General features: G+C 46.2%; 1 protein-coding gene across 6 annotated transcripts in view; it reads right to left on the bottom strand.

Annotated features, from left to right (window-relative positions):
- RAB30 (RAB30, member RAS oncogene family) overlaps positions 1-22,627 on the bottom strand; it is a 60,820-nt gene that overhangs the window by 4,077 nt on the left and 34,116 nt on the right. For 2 of the 6 annotated variants that reach the window (XM_067568999.1, XM_067569010.1), the window contains exons 2-4: positions 14,491-14,591; positions 10,858-10,941; positions 161-344 (exon numbers count right to left, since the gene is read on the bottom strand). In XM_067568999.1, coding sequence (XP_067425100.1) covers positions 161-344; positions 10,858-10,941; positions 14,491-14,583 — 361 coding nt within the window. In that variant the 5' untranslated portion in view covers positions 14,584-14,591. Of the gene's footprint in view, positions 1-160; positions 345-10,857; positions 10,942-11,002; positions 11,173-14,490; positions 14,790-14,889; positions 15,525-15,829; positions 15,849-21,187; positions 21,309-22,627 lie in introns of those variants that run through there. The other 4 variants (XM_067569005.1, XM_067569019.1, XM_067569004.1 and 1 more) reach the window with 4 other exon arrangements.

Genomic DNA, 22,627 nt, shown 5'->3' with positions numbered 1-22,627 from the left:
CATATCAGGATGAGATCCTGGCACCATGAGATAAAATAAATGCAGCATTTTCCCCTGTTAATGCCTTTGTCTGCCATTGACTCTAATCATACTCCAAATGGACACGGCTGATTATTCTCTCCTGGCGAAATGAGCTCTTCTAAGCACAGTCCTCACTTACCCACTAGCACGGTTATGACCTTATTGCTGGCATACTGTTCTATTTCTCTCAGCCATTCAGGAAGGCATCGGAAGGATTCTTCACAGGTTATGTCGTAGGTCAGTATTAATGCATTAGCGCTGCGATAGTAACTCTGCGTAATGGACCGGAATCTCTCCTGCCCTGCCGTGTCCCAGATCTGCAGCTTTTGGCACAACAGGGAGGGGGAGAAAGAGGAGGATAAAATTTTTTTTTTTTTAAAAAGCATTAAACCATCCTTTACTTAGCAACAGTGCAGCACCTAAATGCTTTCAGGGAAATCCTGGGAATCCCTGGCAATCCTGGGAAATCAGGTAGCTTTTATTCCATTTGGCTGCCCCTCTCTTCCCCCACCCCTCCACAATTTTTGTTTCTGTTCCTGCATTTAAAGATTTAAATTCAAAGCTCTAAGTCGCCTGGCATTCCAGCTGATTTCCCTTGGAAGCAGCAGGTCTGGAAACTTTCGTGTGACTTTTAGCATTTCAGTCAGCAGTGGAAGAAGTAAGCTATGCTGGCTTGGAATTCTAATGCTGGCATTACTGGCAGAAAACAAATGCCCCCTGCACTGAGGGCATTGACAACTGCTGAAAAACAAACATCTCCCCCAGCTGCAAACAAAGTGATCAAATTTCAAATGAAGAGTGCGAGAGAGGAGGCTGAGGATAGAAACCATAAGAAAGAATAAATAGTTTGGACTTGTGTATGAATTTTCACCCAAGCATCTCAAGTTGCTTGGTCTGCATAGCCTTGCACAGGTCACTTCACTGCTCTCTGTCTCTGCTCCCAGTCTGGAACTATAAGGGGGAGTATATACCCACTTACCTACATCAAGGGGTTGTGAGGCTTAACTGATGTGTGTAAAGCTCTTTGAGATCTTGAAAGGCAATATACAGTCTAAAGTACTATCATTCACACCATCATCTTGGGGGAAGGGAGGCATTTAAAATAACATTGGCTCTGATCCAGTAGGGAGCTCTGTGTCAGACCAGGGGGCTGCCTACACAGGGACCGCTGCAGGATTGGGTCCTAAAATCATGCTAGCTGGTAAAGGGCCTTTCAGATTAGTTGCAAGATACAAGTGACTTCCAGCCACACTAAAACAGAGGAGTCCTTATTTGGGACATGACCAAAAAGGACACACTGCAGCCATGTTTACACGGGAAATTTACCAACAATTTCAAAATGGTCTAACATTGGTTAGAATTGGAACAGTGGTTCAGCTAGTCTGGTATGAAACTGGGGAAAAGGTACATAAACACGGCTCAGATGACAGAACCATTTTCACAGAGGTTTGGTAAATCTGCTGAAATGCCAGTCTAATCAAAACCATACCAATCACTGTAGCCTACAGCTGCATCGGTGTTCAAACCAGTCTGAAGTTCGGGGTAAGTTACCGCTCCACTATATACGAGACTTTTAAGATTCTGTATTCTTAAGAGTAGCTCTACAGCAAAAGGCCATAGGCAAGAAGGAGCTCAAAAAACAAACAAGTACATGCTAAAAGACAGACGCATCCAGAACCACAAGGAATTTCCTAGGATTTAGCAGAAATTTAGGAAGCTTCTGTTAGCAAGGCCACATAGTTTCCGAAGAACGATACATTGCAGGCCCTATAGATATCATGATTATAGTCTATTCTACTGAGAAGAGACCTAAAAACCTGGAAGTCCTGTCTGCTCTGCACAGATAAGGATGCTCTCCTGTCACTTTTTATAAAAGTAATGCTAGAGTGCTGATGGCCATATTTCTTTTCTGCCATTGTTGTGCAGGGTGCTGTGCACTGGTTGCTTGCCACCCTGGCCCACAGTGGGCTGTTTTCTGATGTATAGACGGAATATACTATCACCGAACATCCTTTGCATGGAACTCACCGTTAACATCTGTCTCTGTAGCACATTTGCCCACCACCTGCAACACATTTCTTGACTAAACTCTAATAAGTAGATCTGGAGACATCAGATGACCTTAAAGTTTCACCAAATCACTGGTCTCATGCCTAATATGGCTGCCTCAGGAAACAAATGTGTATCATTTTAGCAGGTTGTTAGACTGATGAACTTCTGATCCGCTATAATAAAAGACAACTTTGTTTAAATGTAGTCAATGGTTCATAATGAAGGAACGTCCCAAATTTCAGCATTTTAACTCAAAAGGGCACTTCCCTCTTTCAGGTTTTGGTTTTTAAAGTGCCGATCACCATATCTGAACATCTGAATGGTTGAAATCCGATCAGAAAGACCAGCTACATTTTGGTGTCCTTTGCTGTAAAGGCTAAAGTCAATGGGAATTGTTTCTGTACTCAGCAGCCCACAACAGAGTGAACAAAACTTAAAAGATTCTAGCTCAAGGGGAAGATGAAAGTTAAATTGTGTCAATCACAGCATTAGAGGTAATCTGTGTTATATTAGCTTCTGGGAGATGAGAGCCCCAACTTAGCCCATTATGATTCCAGACCTTAGGGTATGACTTTGAAAAGCTGCCTCTGATTTTGTGGAGAGAAAATTAATTGTGGTACCAATTGCCAGCACTCAGACTTCAAACCACACTGTCTGGCCTATTGGCACATGGTGTTTAGATGGCTAAGTACTAAGAACTGCGTAAAGTGGGATGCAAAATTGTAAGCACAATTCCTTGGGGGGGGGGGGGTGAGTCAGGTGTCAGGTTGAAACTGCATTAAAATCAGCAGGTTTGATGTTTCTGTTACTATAATAATTGTTTACTGATGTGTACACACACACTTCGCATTTCTGCAGGGTAGTCTAGGGATGATCTCTGACCTGAAAATGGCTTTTTGATATGCCGATGTTCTATCAATCAAACAGGAGGAATTGCTTTGGGGAGCAACAGGACAAAAACTCCTGTGCTTGGATTTAGCTGTCATTCAACCCACTGGTTGGATATTTATATTTAAGTCAGAAGAAAAGCCCTAGAATTTGTGATCACTGCTAAAATCTCCTTTCAGACAAAATGTATGTGTCTGTTTTTATCACTGTTCAGCTGCTTTCTGCCAAAATAAGTGAATTTACCATCTACATTTAATGGTCTTCCCAGGGCAGTCAAAGGATGTTGCCTGACTTACACATGAGAACACAAAGTTATCTGGATGTTATTTCTTGGGGAAACATCCTCCAGGCCCCAATCTCCAAACACTCACTCACATATCTAGCTGAATAATTCCGTTGAGTTCAATGAGACCACCCCTGTGTGTAAAGTTAAGCACATTCTTAAATGATTGTAAGATTGGGATTAAGTTTGATTACCCTTTCAGTTGCTATTACTTATCTTTAATTTGTTTTTGTAACCTTTTAGGTATTTATCACCTCTATAGAGAGTGGGTGTGGCTTGAATGTTTTTTGGTTTTGATTTTGTCAAAAAAGAGCATGCAGACCAAAAAACTAGCCCTGTATCACACAGAAAGCTTCATACGCTGTATTAAACAAAAGTATATGAAGAGAATCAGACTTTCCTTTTCTTGATTTTTACACTGCAGTCTCTCCCTCAGCTTTCAAAGCTATTCTTCGGACTGAGATGACTTGTAGAGACATCTCACATTAGCAAGTCTGTCTGTACAGATTTGGTATGCAATCCTAAGAGCTGCAGAGACAATTTCCCGAGCAGTCTAGCATTTATGTTTTAATACGAAGAACTACTCTGTAAATAGTGCTCTTCTCCCATATTAGTCCTTAACAGTGGTGCAGGAGGTATAATCCTAAAAAGCAGGTGGAGTCACAACTTGGGAGCTTTGCAATGGGTTTGTCTGCAGAGAAGTCCCTTGTGTGAGTGACATGTCATTTTTAGATCTCTATTTTGTGTGTCTGAATCACACCTGCTTTTCTTGCTATACACAAGGATTTACTCCTTTTAGCACCGTTGAGCAAATACAGCTGTGGGAGAACAAGTTGGATTCTATTCTGTCTCACACATCAAGAAAAACCAACTAAGTTCCGATTGCAGGATCTTTTACTGTCAGTGCTGATGCAAGAGAAGGAAAGAACCCAGCTTGATTTTCAGATCCCAAGGAGCGATTGGCAATTAAATCTGCAGGGCCTATTTTCCCTTTCACTTACTCCAGTTTCACAATGGTTTAACTCCACTGAATTAAATGTAGTTGATCCTGATTTGTACCAGTGTGAGAGAAGAATTTGGCTTAGCATCTTTGGATCTGGACCATATGAAGAATGAACATGAGAATTCTTCATTCCCAAATTTCATCCGTTGCACTGCTAAATACAATATAACCCTATCTAATTGTAGGCTGGGTGTTCCCTTTGGGCTGTGCCTTGCTTTGTATAGATTCTCTGCCTATAAATCTTCTACATTGTACAATGGTGGCATACTACTACTTAGGGCTGGTCTACAGTAGGGATTTTTGCACCAGTGTACCAAACTGGTATAAAACAGGGATTATGTCAGCGTCAACTGTACCCAGAGTGCAAAATTTCCTAATGCTGGCAAAATCTTAGCACTTACTGCTTTCTCTCCTGCTGCTCCATCCCCAGCTTCAAAGCATGGTGCACAACATTGAGTTAATCCTGATCACGCACTTGTTAAGGTACATACGTGTTATCCCCACTTAAGGATGGAAAAATGGAGACAAAAAGGGATAGTCACTCGATCAAGGCCACAGAATGAGGGAATCACCAGAGCCAGAATTAGCACTGTGGAGATGCTGGTTCTCAAGCCTGTGCTCAGATCGTATTTTGCTATATCCTACCATCAGCCTTTTAGTATTTACTAAAGGACCTCCACAAGATAGAGCTGTGCACCGGCACATGACTGACAACCGTCAGGGTGACTTTCAAGTATAAAAAGAAGGCACCTGCCTCCCAGCAGCTGGAAGAGGGATACAGGAAACTCCCAAGTTAGAGAAGAATGAGCCCAAGATTTTCAAAACTTGTTGCCTAAAATTAGGCTCCTAAATCCATAAGTTGTCTGATTTTCAAGAGAGCTGAGCAGCCGGCATTTCCATTCCAAGCAGATGTCTAAATATGGCATTCGGAGTCTAACATTAGACTCCCACTTTAGAAAATCTTGGCCTGGAATCGTCCTTGGGAAATTTAAAGTGGAAGGAAAGCCCCTTTCTCTGTGAGGTTTGGAAACAACTCCTCCCCATATGTCATCTTGCCCTAAAGGTTACCTCCCTTCTAATGCAGCCAAGGTCAGTGACCACTGGGCTTACTGACACAGAATTGCAAGCGGTGGGAGTAAGAGCTGCCAGTGCCCCTCCCCCAAGACCACCTATTCATTTTTCTGATTGGCACGCCTATGGATTTCTGTTCTTCCTTCCTTCATCTTATATGAGCAAATAGTCGTTATCAGCCCAACTCAGAAATTCTGAATACCTCTATCAGGATGAATGTACATTTATACAGCATCCCTAGGAAGGATACAAATCCCTTTACAAACTATACACACCCACTCCACCACTGGCCTACAGCCACCTGTCGGTAGAGGGCAGCAATGAAAACACACCTCTGCATGACAGGCAAGTAGGGGGTGCCATGAGTAAACACCTTTCCTCTTTCTAAAAAGTGCCATGAGAACTGTAATCTCTCTACAGAGCAGACAGGACATCAAGCCAAACTGTGCACACGAAGAAAGGATGGATGGTCTTGTGGTTGATGCACTGCTTCAGACTTCAGAGATCCAGGCTCAAATCCCAGCTCTGCCACAGACGGACTGTGTGAACTTGGGCAAAGTCACTTAGTCTTTTTGTAATTCCTTTCCCAGTTTACAAAAATCTCTACAGACAAAGGGTGGGAGAAAGGAAGTAGTAAGCTCTTGGAGCAGGGACTGTTTCTTACTCCAAAGTTTTACAACACCTAGCACAATGGGGTTGGGGTCTCTAGACACTACCATAATTTTTTAAAAAGTCTATATAATTAGGTGCCTAAATCCCTATTTAGGCAAACTGTAGCCTGATTTTCTCAGAAGAGCTGAGAACCCGATGGGAACTGCAGGCTCTCAACATTTCTGATGAAAATCAGGCCACTTTTCACCATCTAGAGAGATTTAGGTACCTGACTTTAGGCACCCAAATTTGAAAACGTTGCCTTGTGTGTTTAATCCACACAGCTCGTAATTTGCACCACTGTGCAAATTACACCACTTTTGCACCAATTTGCACCACTCTCAGCTGAATACCCACTAGAATAACAGAAGAGAGAGAGGAGAAAAACAAGGTTACTTACCAGTAACTGCTGTTCTTCGAGGTGTGTTGCTCATGTCCATTCCACTATAGGTGCGTGCACCCCTCCGTGCATGGCTACCGGAACTTTCTTCCCCTTAGCAGATCCCGTAGGGCTGGCTCCAGCGCCCCCTGGAGCCCCGTGCACATGCCGCGGTATATGAGGCGCTGCCGGCCCTACGCCCCCTCAGTCCCTTCTTTCTGGCAGCGGGGACGAGGGGTGGGTTGTAGAATGGACATGATCAACACATCTCGAAGAACATCAGTTACTGGTAAGTAACCTTGTTTTCTTCTTTGAGTGCTTGCTCATGGCCATTCCACTATAGGTGACTAACAAGCAGTACCTGGGAGGTGGGCTGGAGTCAGCAGTGAGCTGCCTTCAGCCCAGCTCTTGTGAATCCCACTCCTTCCTGCGCCTTGGACAAGGCATGGTGGGACGTGAAGGTATGTGCTGCCAGCCTGGCATCTGCTTTGCAGATACCCTGCCCTAGCACTTCCGCTAGGAAGGCTATAGATGGAGCTTGAGCTCTGTTGGGTGAGCTGTGGTGTCTGGAAGCGGCACCTTCACCTGCTTGTGGCCGAACGCGATGCAGGAAATTAGTCACAAGGAAATTGCACCAGGCGGAGACTGGTGAACCTTTCATCCGGTTGGATGCTGCAAGGAAGAGCTGTGTCACTCTCCAGGACGGCCTCATACATCTGATGTAGGAGCCAGGGCCTCACTCACGTTTTAGCGAGTGCTGCCTTCTTCTCTCCTACGAACCTTGTGGTTCGGGGAAACCTGGGGAGAATATATGATTGGTCCAATGAGACTGGGCAACCACCTTAGGCCAGAAGGCCTGGTGCGGTCTCAACTGAACCTTATCTTATAGACTATGGTATGAGGGAGGAGATCTGAGGTCACAGCTCTGATCCTGGAGATCTTCCTTGTCAAGGTAAATACTCCCAGGAAGGTCACCTTCCCGGAAGGCCAGAGTAGAGGGCATGATGCTGTGGGTTTCAGGGGGGGGTCCATGGACCGGGAAGGACCAGTCGAGATCCCAGGTAGGCCATCCAACGGGAGGACCGCAATCCCCCTTCCAGCAGCTGATGGAAGGCTAATATGGCTGCTAGGTGGGCCTTCTGGGAGGCCACCGTCAGTCCCTGGAGCTTTAGCTGTGGCAAGTATTTCCCGGATCGCCTATACTGGCGAGAGGCTGGGCAGAGTATCTCGGGACTGCTCCCGGCAGGCAACAACCACTTCCACTTAAGCCGATACACGGCCTGCGTGGAGGGCTTCCTGCTACCCATCAATACTCACTGGGCTTGTTCTAAGCGGCTCGCTCATCGCCCTCAGCCACCGATCTATCACTCCCTGAGGTGTCGAGGGTCCAGGTCTGGGCACCACAGGTGACCGGGATCCTTGGAGCTGGGATTGTGCTGGCTCAGAGGCTCCTGAGGCAGGCAATGGAGAAGTCCTGCAGCATGCTGAACCCGTGCTGGCATGGCCTAGCCGGAACAATCGAGATGGCATCTGTTTAGTCCCTCCTCGTTTTGAGCAGGACTGTATGTATGCAGGAGGGGAAAGGCAGGAAAGTGAATGTGAAGGTCTCTGACTGCTACAGACAAATGGCATCAGCGATCGCCCCCGCCCCTTGACCATGGAGAGAACAGCACTGCTGACATCTCGTGCTGCAGTCCGATACAGACGGATTCCCTTTGGGGAAAACCCTCCTCCAGACAGTCGTAGACGCCCTTAGTGGGCACAGCGACCCCTCGTGGTGAGGAAGAGCGACCCCTTGATGAGGTCCGCCTCGCCGTTCCTCACCCCCGGGAGGTGATCACCGCCAGGTCCTCAGGGCCAATAGGTTCCCTTCATGAGGCTGACGAATGGGCTCCTGCCACCTGCCGATGTAGTACATGGTCGCTGCACTGTCTGGCAGCACCTGTACCCCCCTGCCCTCGATAAAGCGGAGGGACATTCCGCAAGTCCTGCGCGCGTTTCGCGGCTCTTTACATGGATGTGCCAAGGCCTCTCCTCCCTTGGCCAGATGCCTTGTGAGCCGAGGTGAGCGTTGATACGGCACTTTACCCTCTGCTCGAGGCGGCCGCTATCAGGGTAACTGAAAGAGCCTGTTCCCTGAACAGAACGCCCCTTCACACCTCCCGAGGAGTCGTTCACCAGTCTCGGGAGACTAGGGCTTGCTGCTGCTGGGTTTTTTTGGGGCGGGGAAGGGGAGGAGAGGGGAATCATAGCTTCCTGGAGCCGGAGCTGCCTGCTCGGACTGTATCCCAGGGCCGTGACTGAAGCAGCCCAAGTGTCAGGCTAGCTATCCTCACCCCAAAAGTGCAGGCCACCCTGTGACCTATCAGCTGTCGGCAACATTTGGCTGTTGTCATAGGGCATTTGTACATGTGGCCCATCCTGAGAGACACTTGACCAGCTCACACTGCTCTGGGCTTGGGATCTGAGCCTGCCTGGGTGGATAATGCACCATCAAGCGCGCAGCGGCCACTGCCAGGCCTTCAGTAAACACCGTCGGCCAAATAACAGGCCGCGGGGTAAGCCGTAAAGCGTTAGAGGGAGTCAACCCCTACGAAGTGAAGGAACCTTTGAGGATGTGCGTCCCTGACATCCAGGGAGGCATACCGGGCTCCTGTTTCCACTACTGGAGCTGGGGGGACCATGCGAGACTTGAGCCCCTTGTTCAGTATTTGTGAGACGACATAGGTCTGCTACCGTCCTCAAATCCCCACTTTTTTGGAATGGGGGGAGGGGACGAGATGAGAAAGTACCTCAAGTAGGACCTCTTCCACCATCACTTGCAGGACCTCTCCCGCTGCTCCTGGCTGAGGCCGCCTCAACCTCTTGGATGTGGAATTGCCACTGAGAGGGAGGAAGGTGGGGGTGTCGAGGGGCTGGGGGGAGGAGACGACCGGGGGCTCTAACCCACCGAACTATCTCAAGGACCCAGTGGTCAGAAGGCCTTCTGGCTCACCCAAGCCTGAAGGAGAGTATAGGCTAAGGCGCTGCCCTTGCGTTCGCCAGCAGAAGGGGCCTTTTCCAATTGCCCTATTGCCAAGAGGACCCTTACTGAGGGCCTAAGGAGCCAGTCAAGGCGGATGGTGTCTCCTAGACCTCCTGACTCTGTCCCATTGCCCGTAGATCGCGAGATGGCCGGGACTGGCACCTCTGCTGCTGCTATCCCTGGAGACCTGCCTGACACCTGAATTCTGTGGCGCGTAGCGACCCAGGGAACAGAGCATGGTCTAGGAGTCCCTGAGACCATGCAGCTTTGCCTCTATCCGAACCAAAGAGAAGGCTGACCCGTCCACGGAAGGGCCTCGGATGGGCTACTGGACCTTTTCGGGATAGCCCGGGATTGTAGCCACTAACCTCTGGGCATGCCGAAGGTGGGGGGTATGGCTCTGCCCACCAAATCAGCAGCAACTGAAGGTGCCAGGAGTGCTGCTTTAGGGGGCATCATATACCACGGCATGTGCGCGGGACTCCAGAGGGCGGCAGAGCCGGCCCTATGGGATCTGCTAAGGGTGAAAAAGTTCCGGTAGCCGAGCACGGAGGCGTGCACACACCTGTAGTGGAATGGACATGAGCAATCACTCGAAGAAGAATCGACTGTTTTTTCATTTCTGTATGTGCGCTTGTACTAGTATAGCAGGGAACTGAACTCTAGTCAGATTTCAGGGGGTCACCTGAAACCTTCACAAGACTGGAGGCAGGGATCATCACACTTCCCAGCCACCTTGTCACACTCCAGCAGTGGTTCAAAGCCTATTTACCATTGTGGGCCGCATATGCAGCTCTCTGTGTTATGTGATCTGCAGCCACACAATATATATACTACCTCTATCACCCTGAGGATGTCACACAGCTGCAGCTGTGCGCTGATTGGGCCACAAGTGGCCCATGGGCCATAGGTTGAGAACCACTGCCCTAGAGTCACGCAGTTTCTTTCTCCAAGGCTGGCCAGCTCATCAGAAATTGGAGGTATTTCTAGGGCCCTGCAGAACTCCACAAGCCTGGAGATCTACACCAGTCAATCTTAGCAGCTCTGCAGAACCAGAACTGCAGTGACCACAGCTGGGGCAGGGGGAGGGGAGCATACCAGACCTGAGCTAACAGGAGTTCAGTAAATGGAGGTTGAACTGACATACTGCAGTTCTTTGCACTTCCATAAACCCTAGCAAGCACTGTGCAAACATGGATTGAGCTTTGCAACACCCTTCTTTAAAGGTACAGTATTATTATCCCCACGGACGAGCAGAGGCACAGCACTTAAATGATATGTCCAACATTTCAACAAGTCAGAGCCAGGAATAGGACTCAGGAGTTCAGGCAATAGGGCTACAAGTACACTCTCTCGTATGTCATCATGGATCTTCAAGCACCCGACGACCGCTTCCATCACAAATTACAAAGAGAGAAGTTAATACTGCATGGTTCACCTAAACCCAGACAGTAACACAACAAACCAAGTCGGTAGTTTCCTACCTTCACTTTTTCACCGTTTATCTCCACAGTCTTAATCATAAAGTCAACACCGATAGTGGCTCCTTGGCCTGGTGGGAAAAGCCCCTACAAAGAAAGCAGTTTGGGTAAAGCATATTCTGCAGCAAGATGAAAAAGTAGATTTCACCTGCTGATGAATCCTCTCCAGGCTTTTATCCCCATCTTTTTTCCTCTTTAATTCTACTTCCGTCTCTTCCTTTCTCCCCAAACAAGTTTTTTCCATCAGAGAGAAATATCAATAGATGGCAAAACAACTCACAGTCAATTTAGGGTGATTTAGGGTGAATCCATAAGTACCTGCACGGGGAACAAATATTTAATAATGGGCTCTTCAATCTAGCAGAGAAAGGTATAACACAATCCATAGCTGGAAGTTGGAACTAGACAAATTCAGACTGAAAATACGGCGTAACTTTTTAACAATGAGGGTAATTAACCACTGGAATAATTTCTCAAGGGTTGTGGAAGAGTCTTCATCACTGGCAATTTTAAAATCAAGATTGGATGGGTTTTTTTTAAAGATATGCTCAAGGAATTATTTTAGGGAAGTTCTATGGCCTATGCCAGTGTTTCTCAACCTTTTAAGTAGCAAGTACCCCTTTATTAAAATTTTCAGAAGTTAGTACCCCAACACTCAATTTTCCAGTCTGAGAAATACAATCTTTTTCCCCTTTACCGTTGGACGACTGTATTTCTCGTAAAGCAGGAGAGTTCTGCAGTGCTGTGTGGCTGTGGCAGATCACAAAACCCCCTGCTGTTCCTGCCCTTCTTCTATATAGGAGCAAAGGTCAACGCCAGCCAATCACTATGGCCTGATGGTGGGGTTAGGTGGTGTTCTCCTCACACAGGTGGGAACTTGTGAGGTATGAGCAGGCACTAGCAGCCCACCAGAGTGGATGGCAGTGCTCCCCATGGGCGTCCCTAGGGGGATGCGAGCCTGGGGCAAATCACACTGTGTGGGCCCCTCATCACATTTTTATACTGGTAAAATCTAGAGCTGTCATAGCTGTCAATTTCACTGCTCAACTATAGCAGTGAAACTGACAAATAAGCCTGCGGGTAGAGCCCAGCTCCAGGACTGGGCAAGCCGCTGGGCTCTCAGCCTGGCTTCTGGGCACTGGGCTTTGAGCCGGGGAGGGGAGCTGCCACCTGGGCAAGTTGCAGGCAGCTGCCGCCTGGCTGAGAGCTCAGGAGATGGGTGACTGCCACCTGCTCCGAGCTGGGACAGAGGAGGCTTCTGCACAGGCTGGGACCCGGGGATGTGGGCAGTTGGCAGGCAGCTGCTGCCTGTCTTCAAGCCAGGGCATGGGAGGCTGTCTCTCGGCTCAGAGCTGGGGCGCGGGTGGCAGCCGCCCAGCTGTGAGCCCAGCTCGCAGAGTGCAGGAGGCTGCCAATGGACTACCACCTGGGAGCTGGGACCGGGCAGGATGCAGGCAGCTGTCGCCCGGCTTCCCAAAAAGCCGGTGGCTGCCGCCCAGCTTCTCAGGACTGGGAGCTGGGACCAGGTGGAAAGCAGGTGACTGCCGCCTGGCTTCCCCAGAAGTCGGCAGCTGCTGCCTACCTCCCTTCACTGGCTTTTTCACCGTATACCCCCTGCCTGTGTCTCGCGTACCCCTAGGTTGAGAAACTATGGCCTATGCTATATAGGAAATCAGACTACATGATCACAATGTATTCTTCTGGCCTTGGAATCTATGATCTATGAATTTAGAGAGATCTTTGTACCACAGGAGATGGAATCAACTGTTCTGCTGCCCTAGCTAATGGAGGACTGGCCTCTCCCCACAAGCCATACAAAAATTTCCAATTGATTGCACTGGGAATCTAAGGCATGAAATGGCACTGAAATCAGCTCTTACATTACCTGGGGCAATAGAACAATTGATCATGTCTCTTGCTGTACAAAGGTCTCTCCAGTTCAATTCTAGGTTGTTTTCCCACCTACACCTTCCTTACCCTATGGAAAACAACTGACTTGTGAAGCGGGACTGGGTAGCAAACAAGAAGAGGAAAGGGGGATAGAAAAAGGAGAGGGAGAAAAGAAAAAAAGAATTAGAGATGTTTACACCCTTCTCTGAAGCATCTGGTTTTGACTGATGTAAGAGATAGGGTACTGGATTAGATGGGCCATTTATCTGATCCACTATGTCAATTTCTCAGTTCCTAGAAATGAGTGGGGGTAAAAGCCTCAGGAGCATTCATCAGAAAAGAACATTTTGTCATCACAGCTTTCCATTTTCCCTACACTACAGTGCAACTCTGTGAAAGCCCTTTTCCAAGTGACATTCTCACATTGTTGTACAAAGGTTTGTGTGAGTGAATGAACAATCAGCCACTATCTTGACTGTATCAATGTCAAGAAGCTGTGACTAATATTTCTGGTAGTATTATATTTTTGTATAGTCAAATAGAGGGACGCTAGCAACAATAAATAAATAAAATAATAATAGCTTTTCAATGATTGTTTCCAGGCCTGTAGACCTGTACACAAAGCCACATTGATTTCTGGCCATATCTGCCTCTGCTAGCAGCAGCAGCAGCAAGCCAACGCTTGACAAGCAGCCGAATTGGCTGCAGATTTTATAGTTTAGCCCCTAGGGTTTGGCTCTAGTGCTGCTAGCTATTTACTGACAGCTGGAGAGGGAGAAAAAGAGCGAGTTTAAGATTTCCAGAGACTTATTTTTAAAACCAATCGCAGGGAAAAAGTGCTTAGACTTTAAAGTGAAACTTGCCCGAAAACTGTAACTTGTGTTATATAAAGTATCATGCAAACTTCCCTTTTACCCCTGGTTACAGAAATCCTGTTCCTCTCTTCCCCCAGTATCATTTCACAGAAAAGGAAACCAGCCCCAACACTTGGGAGGTTTTTTTTTGTTTGTTTGTTTTTTTCCATTTTCTGCAAGGCAAGCAGGGACGTACCCAACCCCCATTTCTGGGTTGAGAGTTTAGGTATATGGGTCACAGGAGACGACAAAAACAGGAGGCTGAGGATTGCTAAGCAATGTATGGTCTTATTCCCCACACCCCCTTTTTTTAAAGTCATCATTAAATGCCCTTTCTAAGGCTTTCAAAGCCTGATTTTTAAAGGGAGTGTGATGCTTATGGAAGGTGCTGCATTGACAACCCAACATTGAATTTCTCTATCCAGACAACAGTTTCAAGCAGCAATGGAAGCTTCCCAACCCTTCCACCGACATGCCTTTCCTACCCTGAACTGCAGGGTTCAGGGGACAAGAGGCTTGTTGGCAGGACGCAGCCAGAAGGTACTTTAGTCTCTGTGACCCATTCAGGCCTAATCCAAAGCCCATCAATATCACATCCATCTACAGCCTCATAGTTTTTCTTTCAGCCAACAAGGGGGCTAGTTTTGTAGGGCATAACACCTGACAAGTACACTTACGGCACTCGTACTAGTGCTGGGGATGTTGATACCAATGACACGTATCTCTAGAAAAGGCAGACAATAAAGTGCTTTAGCATACACCTGAGTTCACAGCCACAGATTCCAAGTTATTTTAGAGACAGCTACTTATTCAAATGGGTTTACGCACATGAACCAAAAGCTGCCCCCAATAAGCAGTGGCAATTTTCCCATTAAGAGATAAAACGTCCTACCTGAGTGAAGCGTCGGACTAAGCAGGTTTTTCCCACACCAGCGTTGCCAATTAAAACAATTTTGAACAGAAAATCATAATCTTCCATACTCATTTACACAGCTGCAAGGAAAAGAGAAATACAAGTAAGCCAAAGGAGAAGCATCAGCTGTGGTTCAGTCAGCTGGTAAGAATGCTAGCTCTGCATTGTCGCTTTACTCTCAGGAGCCCAGCATGTGATATTCTTGCAGGACACCACTAACAAATCAATGCGGTTTTCAGATTCCATTCCAACTGGGAAACGAGTAAGTAAGTGCCTTTGTGATGGTTTAGTTACTGGTGAACTTTATTCCTTCAAATACTCAGGACAAAGGTCATTACAGAGTTTGCACTGCTAATTGGATAAGGTGATTGCACTTACAACGGTGAGAGGGCTCCTATCTTCCTGACACGGAGGCACTTCGCATTCCCACAAACCTGACCACAAGCAGCCAATTCAACCTTTGCCATCCTGCCTGGCAAAAACCAATCTGTTGTAAAAGGATATCTGAGTGTGGACTTTAACTCCATTCAGTTGGCTCCTCAGTGTTCACACTGCCAACTGTACTGAATTACTGATGGTGGTTTCTGAGCCTGTCTCGCTCAGTTTCCATAAGGAGCTTTACGCACACTGCTACATAAGCCTTGGAGAGACAGGTCCTAGCTTTCATTAAACGTTTTGCTCCTAATGCATCTGGTTTGGACTAAGCCACTCGTTTTCTTTTTCTACAGAGAACATGTTACTTATTCATATTCTGATAACCTGGGAATACCAATCAAGGCCCCTAGTGCTAGGCACTGTATAGACCAATAGCAGAAGAGACATCCCAGGGAATTCACAATCTGCATCTGACAGGATGCAACAAGTGGATGAAATGGAAAAAAATTGAGGGGAGAGGGGAAATAGGGAAATGAGCTAACAACAAAACAAATAGGGTTTAGCATAAAGCCAAATGTTAGCTCACCACCTGCCTAACTAATGCCAGAAGGTAGTGACTTGTAGGCATTATGGCTGAGGAAGATTTTAAATAAGGTTTTATAAAGAGGATGAGGTGGATGGTTTGTTAATTTTGTCAGGGACTTTCCCCAGGCAGAGGGGACAGCATAGGAATAAACATGGAGGGGCTTCACAGAAGTGGACAATCAAGCTTGCCCTCACTGGGAAGGCTGATAGCCTGATAAGTTAGTAGAGCAGAGAGACGGCACTTATAAGCCTCCTTAGACTGTAGTTGATGCGGTGGGAGGAGGAACCAGTAGAGGGATGCAAAGAGGAGGGTGATGTTGTCAGAGTAATGAGACAGGAAGGTGATCCTTACACCTACTTTTTCAGTGGACAATATGGTTGGCATCAAGGCCAGAGGAGGAGGAGATTACAGCAATCAAGGCATGAGATGAAGGTCTGAAGAAGTATCTTGGCAATCTGGACAGGTGGAAGTGGTTGACTGTTAGAAACATTAGGCAGGTAGAAACAGCAAAGCTTGGACATGGGCCTTGATGGGTGGACCTAGAAAAGGGACTGAGTCAAAGAACAAATGCAGCATGAGCAACACACGCTTCTCCACATCAGCCTGCCATTATGCCTCCACCCCAACCAGGAGGGAGCAGTCCTGAGATTACTTATCATTTGTGTTGCAATAACACATGGGCGCCCCCCGACCACAGCTCAAGGCCCCACTGTGCAAGGTGCTGAACAAACAGAACAAAAAAGATGGACCCTGCCTCAAAGAGTTTACAATCCAAGTATAAGACAAGAGACTACACGTAGATACAACAGACCAGGGCAGAACGAGTTAACAATGAGACGATGCTGGTCTGCATGATAGGCAGTGGTCACAGCACAACAGCTGCCCAACCACTGTTGAGTTTTCAGGAGGCATTACAGCAGAGGAGGTGAGAGGCTGGCTCAGCTGCTATACCTATTTAATAGTTGGTCTTTCCACTAAGGCTACAATCCAACAAATATCAACAATTAGTGACTAATGGGATGGTGATTTGTGTGACATAGACAGGTGGCCAATAGGAACTGGACTGATTCATTTCATAGACAACTCATTTTGCCAGGGCCAAACAGCACCTGTTGGCAATAAACTCACAAACAGGTCTGCTCTGACTATGCTCAGGTCCGGGGACTGGTCCCTTTGGGACCTTTGCCAAACGGCATGAGTTAGAGCAGCCCCACGGCTGCTCTACTCTACACAAGGGCCAAGAAGAGTGTAACTAGCTTCCTGATATCCCTCCATCCCCATCTTCACAGAGTGCGAAGTTGGAGCAGCAGAGAATCTTGCCCCTTCAACCTTACTTTGTTTTTGTTTTTTATGTTAAGGTTCTGTGGAACTATGCAAGTGTTAAACACCCGGTAATAGAAAACAGCAACAATACCAAGAAAAATTGACATCCCTCTTAAAATTAAATGAATGACACCATTGTTAAAAGGTTTCATGCTTCATGACTTATCAAAGCTAGAAAACCTTGGTCAACCAGTGCAGATTCTTTTTGAACCAGTAAAAACTTCCTTAGCACTGGTTCTGGACTAGAGATCCCTGTAGTCACTCACAAACAGGGATATATTTCATCTGATAACATTTGACTCCCATTGCCAGTTCCCTAAGCCATCCAACATTCTAACTTATCTTCTCAGAAAGCTTAAAGATAAACTTCATTTGCAGCTTTCTGATATTTACATTTCTGAATGTGAAATGGCTCAGACATGCTCTAGAGTTATGTCTGATCCATTTTGTTAGACTCCCAGACTAATCATGTGAGATAATGACCCAAAACTGAAATGAGAAGACAAGCCAGTTGCCAAAGCCATACACAAACTAAACGAAGAGACTGAATACCAAAACTAAATCTACACATAACGGGTGGAATGAGCAAAAAATACAGAAAAAATAACACGGGGGTTGAGCAAGACATGAAGAGTTAAAAATCTCTGCCTTCTCCCAATTTATCAAACCATTTCTCTCTTCATTCATATCCCACTTATAAAAATCAGAAGAGCAGAAGGAGTTATCCTTACCTTTAGGCTTCCAGTGCATCCTGAATTCAACTGGTCTAACTTTCAGACCGTAGGTAGAATTTTCAAAAGTGCCTCAAAGAGTTAGGGGCACAAGTCTCATTAAAAAAAACACGTCAATGGGATGTATACCCCTAACCCACTTAGGCCTCGTCTCTAGACAATTTTGTACTGGTATAATGATGTTGGTCATGGGTATGATTTACGACCCCTAGTGTGGACACAGTTATACTGGTGTAAAAATGCCTTATACTGATATAGCTTAATCCCCTTCACTTACAGGCATAAGCAATACCAGTCTAAGCACCTTTATAGTAGAATAGCTGCAGCCACACTAGGGAAGTTGTACCATTTTAACTAAACTGATCTAGTTAAAGTGGTACAGCAGTTTTTGTGCCTAAACAAGTCCTTAAGTAATCCCATCCCACAACCTGCAATGAGCTGTGAGTGCAGACCCCAGTACCGAGTCTCACTGAAATCTCCCCCGTTTGTTTGTGGCGTTTCACCTGCACAGAGCTCCTTGCAGGACTGAGGCCTTCGATTATGAACTCCTGGCACTGTATATAAACACAGTGCACAGATCCTAGCACTGTCAGCAGTGGACTAATCAAAAAGTTACATTAGACCAGGTCTACACCACACAATTAAGTAGACCTATGTTAGGTTGACTTACAGCCACCACAGTAATTACTGTGGTTTTCCACATCCACACTACGATCCTTCTGTCAGAGGTGCGCGTCCTCACCAGGAACGCTTGCACCAACTTAAGAGGGGCAGTGTGGAGGGCTAAGAACCTAGGCTCTGAGCTCTCTGCTCAGCTCTCAGCTAGAGCCCAGCTGCCATCCAGACTTTCAGCTCTGTGTGGAGTGGAGAACTGAAAGCCCAGGTAGCCACAGGGCTCCAGTTGGGGGGAGCTCCAGCTGGGAGCTCCATACAGAGCAGGGAGCTGAGAGCCGGCACTGCAGCTGGGCGTTCTGTGGGGACCCTACTAGCAGTTCACAGCACAGGGACCCTACTAGCAGTGAAATTGACATTCCTGTCAGTTTCACAGCTCTGGCTGTCAGCCACCCTGACAGCCAACAGGCGATGACAGTAACACTGCATCGCCTGAACTACGTGGAACTAAGCCTTCCGCCTCTCGTTGAGGTGGATTTACTAGGTCAGTGTAGTAGGCGAGTTACAGCTGTGGGAGGAACACTGTAGTACATGCTTACATAGTTAGAGAGACGTAAGCTGCCTTATGTCGACTTAACTTTGCACTGGAGACGTGCCCTTAATTATAACGTTTTCTTGTTTCTGCAACTTAAGCCTTGAACCAAGGGACCTTTTCTGACGACTCAGTCACATATTCATACATTTTTCTTTCTTCTTTCTCTCTTAACCAAGCAAGTGTGTTTGAACCACCATAATCATTGTTCTCACTGGCCAGGGACTAGTTGATCTCAAAGGAACTTTGGCACAGCACTTAGTATTTTTCAGTTACTGATTCCAAATTAAACAACTCCTTGTTATTCACTTGTGATTTGCTAAGCAATATTACTAGAACAGTGAAATATGAAAGACGCACAAAGGGAAGAAAAACTCTCCACAAACCACTGTCAGAGGCAGATACTTTATTTCTTCCCAGAAGCACACTGTGGACCCTACGGTTATCTACGGATAGCCAGAGCCATCACAGGCCACGAAGCCGGGGTGGAGGTGCCACCTAGGCCATGATCCAACCACTTTTTGGACCAGGCCAGACATGAGTGGCACTGCAACCCCATGCATCAGGTCGCAACGCCACTCACTGAAATTTGGAGAGGGTGAGTATAGGGACTCATTGACCCAGGGGGTCAGGGTACTGGTTGGGGGTAGGAGGACAACTGAGAAGAGAAGAAGAAGGTCAGGCAGTGGGGGGGGGGAGGGGAATCTATGGGCATCCTCACTGTAAATGGTGCTCCACCACCCCTGGCCATTCACACTCAGGCCTCCTGCTGACCTGGAGGTCCCAGTGCATGCATCTCTCTCCAACCCCATCCATGCACACTCTCCAAACCAAATCCTCCACTTCCCAAAGAAATATCTTTGAGGGGTCATCCCAGCACAGTGGGGCCACAGGTAGCTCCATCGTCTCTGAAACATATTCGTTGGATAGCATGGTGTGCTTGCCCCCCAGGTTGCTCCCCTCCTACAGAGACCTACTTCCCACCCCACCCAGCCCCCATGAGAAGTTCTATGCTTGGTATTTTTACTCCCCATTTGCCAGGAACTTCAATGGGACCTACTCATGGGAGTAAAATCAGCAGGATTCCACCTTTTATCTTTTTAACCTGACTTTTTTTAATCATCTACATGTAGCACAGTAGAGCTTGTGGATGATTAAGACATTTTTCTGGGTTAGTATTTTGTTCAGCAAGTGTGATGGACAAAGAATTTATCTGCAGTATATAAGTACCCTAGGATTTATTCACCAGGGAATTTAATTTCCAGTTTTATTTATTTATTTCCAAGTGAGTTTTATTCTCCCTGTATTTGGCTTCCTTCAACTATTAGCTCTAGTATTTTTCATTGTGCTTCCTAAAGCCTGGATAGTTTATCTGCTCTTTGCACTGCTCTTCCATGTGTCTGTTTGGATGGGGACAGAGGGTTCCTCCTTATCTCTGACATCCTGAGAGACTGAACACACAGTGCACAGTCACTCAGGGTAACAAAACAAGCAGCATAAGTTCAGGGCAATGAATCAAAAGCCAGCTGGGAAATGTGAATTGCTTTGGGGCAATTGAGTTCTCGTTTTTAAAGGGGTTTGAAAGGGGTGACATTGCAAGTTTGACATGCCCTCAAATGCATCTATTTGCCGTGTGATCTTTTCACATTATCTTCCTATCCTAGGGTTTTATGCTAACACCGATTTTCCATCTATGTAGTAGCTGAGCACCTCCCAGGTAAAACAGATAGGCAAGTGTGAGGTCCCTAATGGACTTCATGGAGCCTCTGGCTCTTCTCTCTCTGAGGTATAGCAATTCTGCTTGGGGCAGGGTTTACATTTGAGGCCAAATTCAAACCTGGTGTAAGCATGTGCAATGGCAACGATTTGCACCCACTAATCTTCCCTAGGAATCCTCAAGTGAATACCGAAGTTTAAAGGCCAGGTATTTCTCAGATCAGCCAGAAGATGTTACCCGAAGCTACACTTTTACACTCTCTGGAGATCAGGAAATAAGCTTGTCTGCAGGAAACAAGACAAACAGGGGCCTCAGTAACAGTGAACTCTGTCCTCAGAGCTTTACAGATAAAGCCAATAAAGTAGGTCGCTGCTCTAAAGGGCTTCAATAGCAAAATTCCCACTGGCCTCACTCGGAACAGTATAGCATTTCAACTGCTACAGGCTCAGGTCCTAAAAACCAAGCCTTGACCCTGCAGAGTAATCTGCCCTCATAGAGATGGATTACAATCCATAGGATTTAACATGGTTTTAAGAATCGACCTGCCTGGATCCCTCTGCTGGATCAGGGTGCCATAGACAGCAACATAACAACAAGGACAATAGATCCACATCTAGGATGGGTAACGGGATTGCAGGAGAGCGCGTGCGAAAGCAAAGGGAAGGGAATACTAAGCTTTGAGGGGGGGCTGCTCCTTATAAGCACAGCCAATCATACAATTGTTTTATTTTATTTAGTACCTTTTTGTAACATTGGCTTTCAGATGATTAGGTGCTGGGTCGGAGTAGATGGCACTGCTGGAGCCCAGAGATAGTGAATTATGAAGAGAGATCTGAAAGAGGATGGGGATGGTGCACAGTCCACAACGCAAGAGGGGGGAGGCACTGCAGGGCAAAGGGGTCAGGCAGGAAAAAGATAAATGTCACTCTTCGAGTCTGTTAAGCGGTATTAAGTTGTTCTATTGACTGAAGTGTCATGGGTAAGTAATTTTGTTTATTAAACATCCCCCACCACTGACGAATGGCTGAACAATACAGGATAGCAAAATAGATAGACAATATAAAATTAAAAGGTTACGGACACACATTTACATTGTATCTATTCAATATTAAAATCATAGAACCCTAGGGTCAGATGGGACCGTAAGGGTTTAATAATGGTGTACTGTAGACTATATATACTGACTACAGTGAACTTCTCCAGTTGGCAGGACAAAATTTGTCCTTGTGCTGGAACACAATTACAATCTAGTTATAGAATTTTGAAGTATCTATATCAAAAACAACAGTGATCCCTCACTCCTACATGGAACCCAACTTCAACAGGACTACATGTGAGCAAAGTTAAGTGCTGAAGAGTTTGCCATATTAGCACCCATTTCTCTGCATGTCAAGGCACATCCGTCCCTTGATCACACACATTTTTCTTGTACTATAGCAGCCAAATGCTGTGTTGGCAGTTCCGTTACAACTCCCACTACATTTAGGAAGATGTAATTCAACAACAGTAGTCCCCCGCTGCAACTTGGCCTCTCAAAGCTCAGCTCTGGAGCACAGATGTTTTGCTTTACAACATATTAAACCAAACGTGTTTAGCCATTTTTAAGAACTGGCAATTTTTTCGAAAACCTATATATAAAAAAATAATAAAAACAATACAGTCGGGGGCAGAGGGGAGGACTCTAACTTTTACCTGAAAATTTTTCCCCAATTATTATAACAAATAAAACCTAAGATCATTATAACAAAAATTAGAACGAACATTTTCTTGTTTCTCTGTCCCAGTTTCTTTAATGTATGTATTCGATAGCACTTGTATATAGTATGTTTCACTGTCTTCCCTATAGAATCAGTCAGGTTCCCCTTTGATGACATACTTTAATGGGACCAAGACATTATTAACAGGAGGACTTAAAGGGGCAGGGATGGTACCCGAAAACTACTTTTGACTCATTTATTAAATACATTTCAAATTGAAAGTATCCCTTTAATTTAAGGGAGTCAGTAGTTTGGGGGGGGGTTAATCAGATCATTATCACCCTGCCTGTTCTGAACCCAAGACAAGATGCAGAGGCAAATATTGACACTTCACAGCAGTAAGAGTCAAAACTCTGAGAAGGGCCTCTAATCTTTCTGCAAACGCAAGATTGTTCCTTAGCCTTTTTGTCCAGTCCAGCATTT

This window comes from Emydura macquarii, unplaced genomic scaffold (genome assembly GCF_026122565.2).
Source record: "Emydura macquarii macquarii isolate MOO-44397 ecotype Brisbane River unplaced genomic scaffold, CSIRO-AGI_Emac_v2 contig_318, whole genome shotgun sequence".
Lineage (NCBI taxonomy): Eukaryota > Metazoa > Chordata > Testudines > Chelidae > Emydura > Emydura macquarii.
Note: the sequence above shows the minus strand (reverse complement) of the source record. Positions and strands in the feature narration are given on the sequence as shown.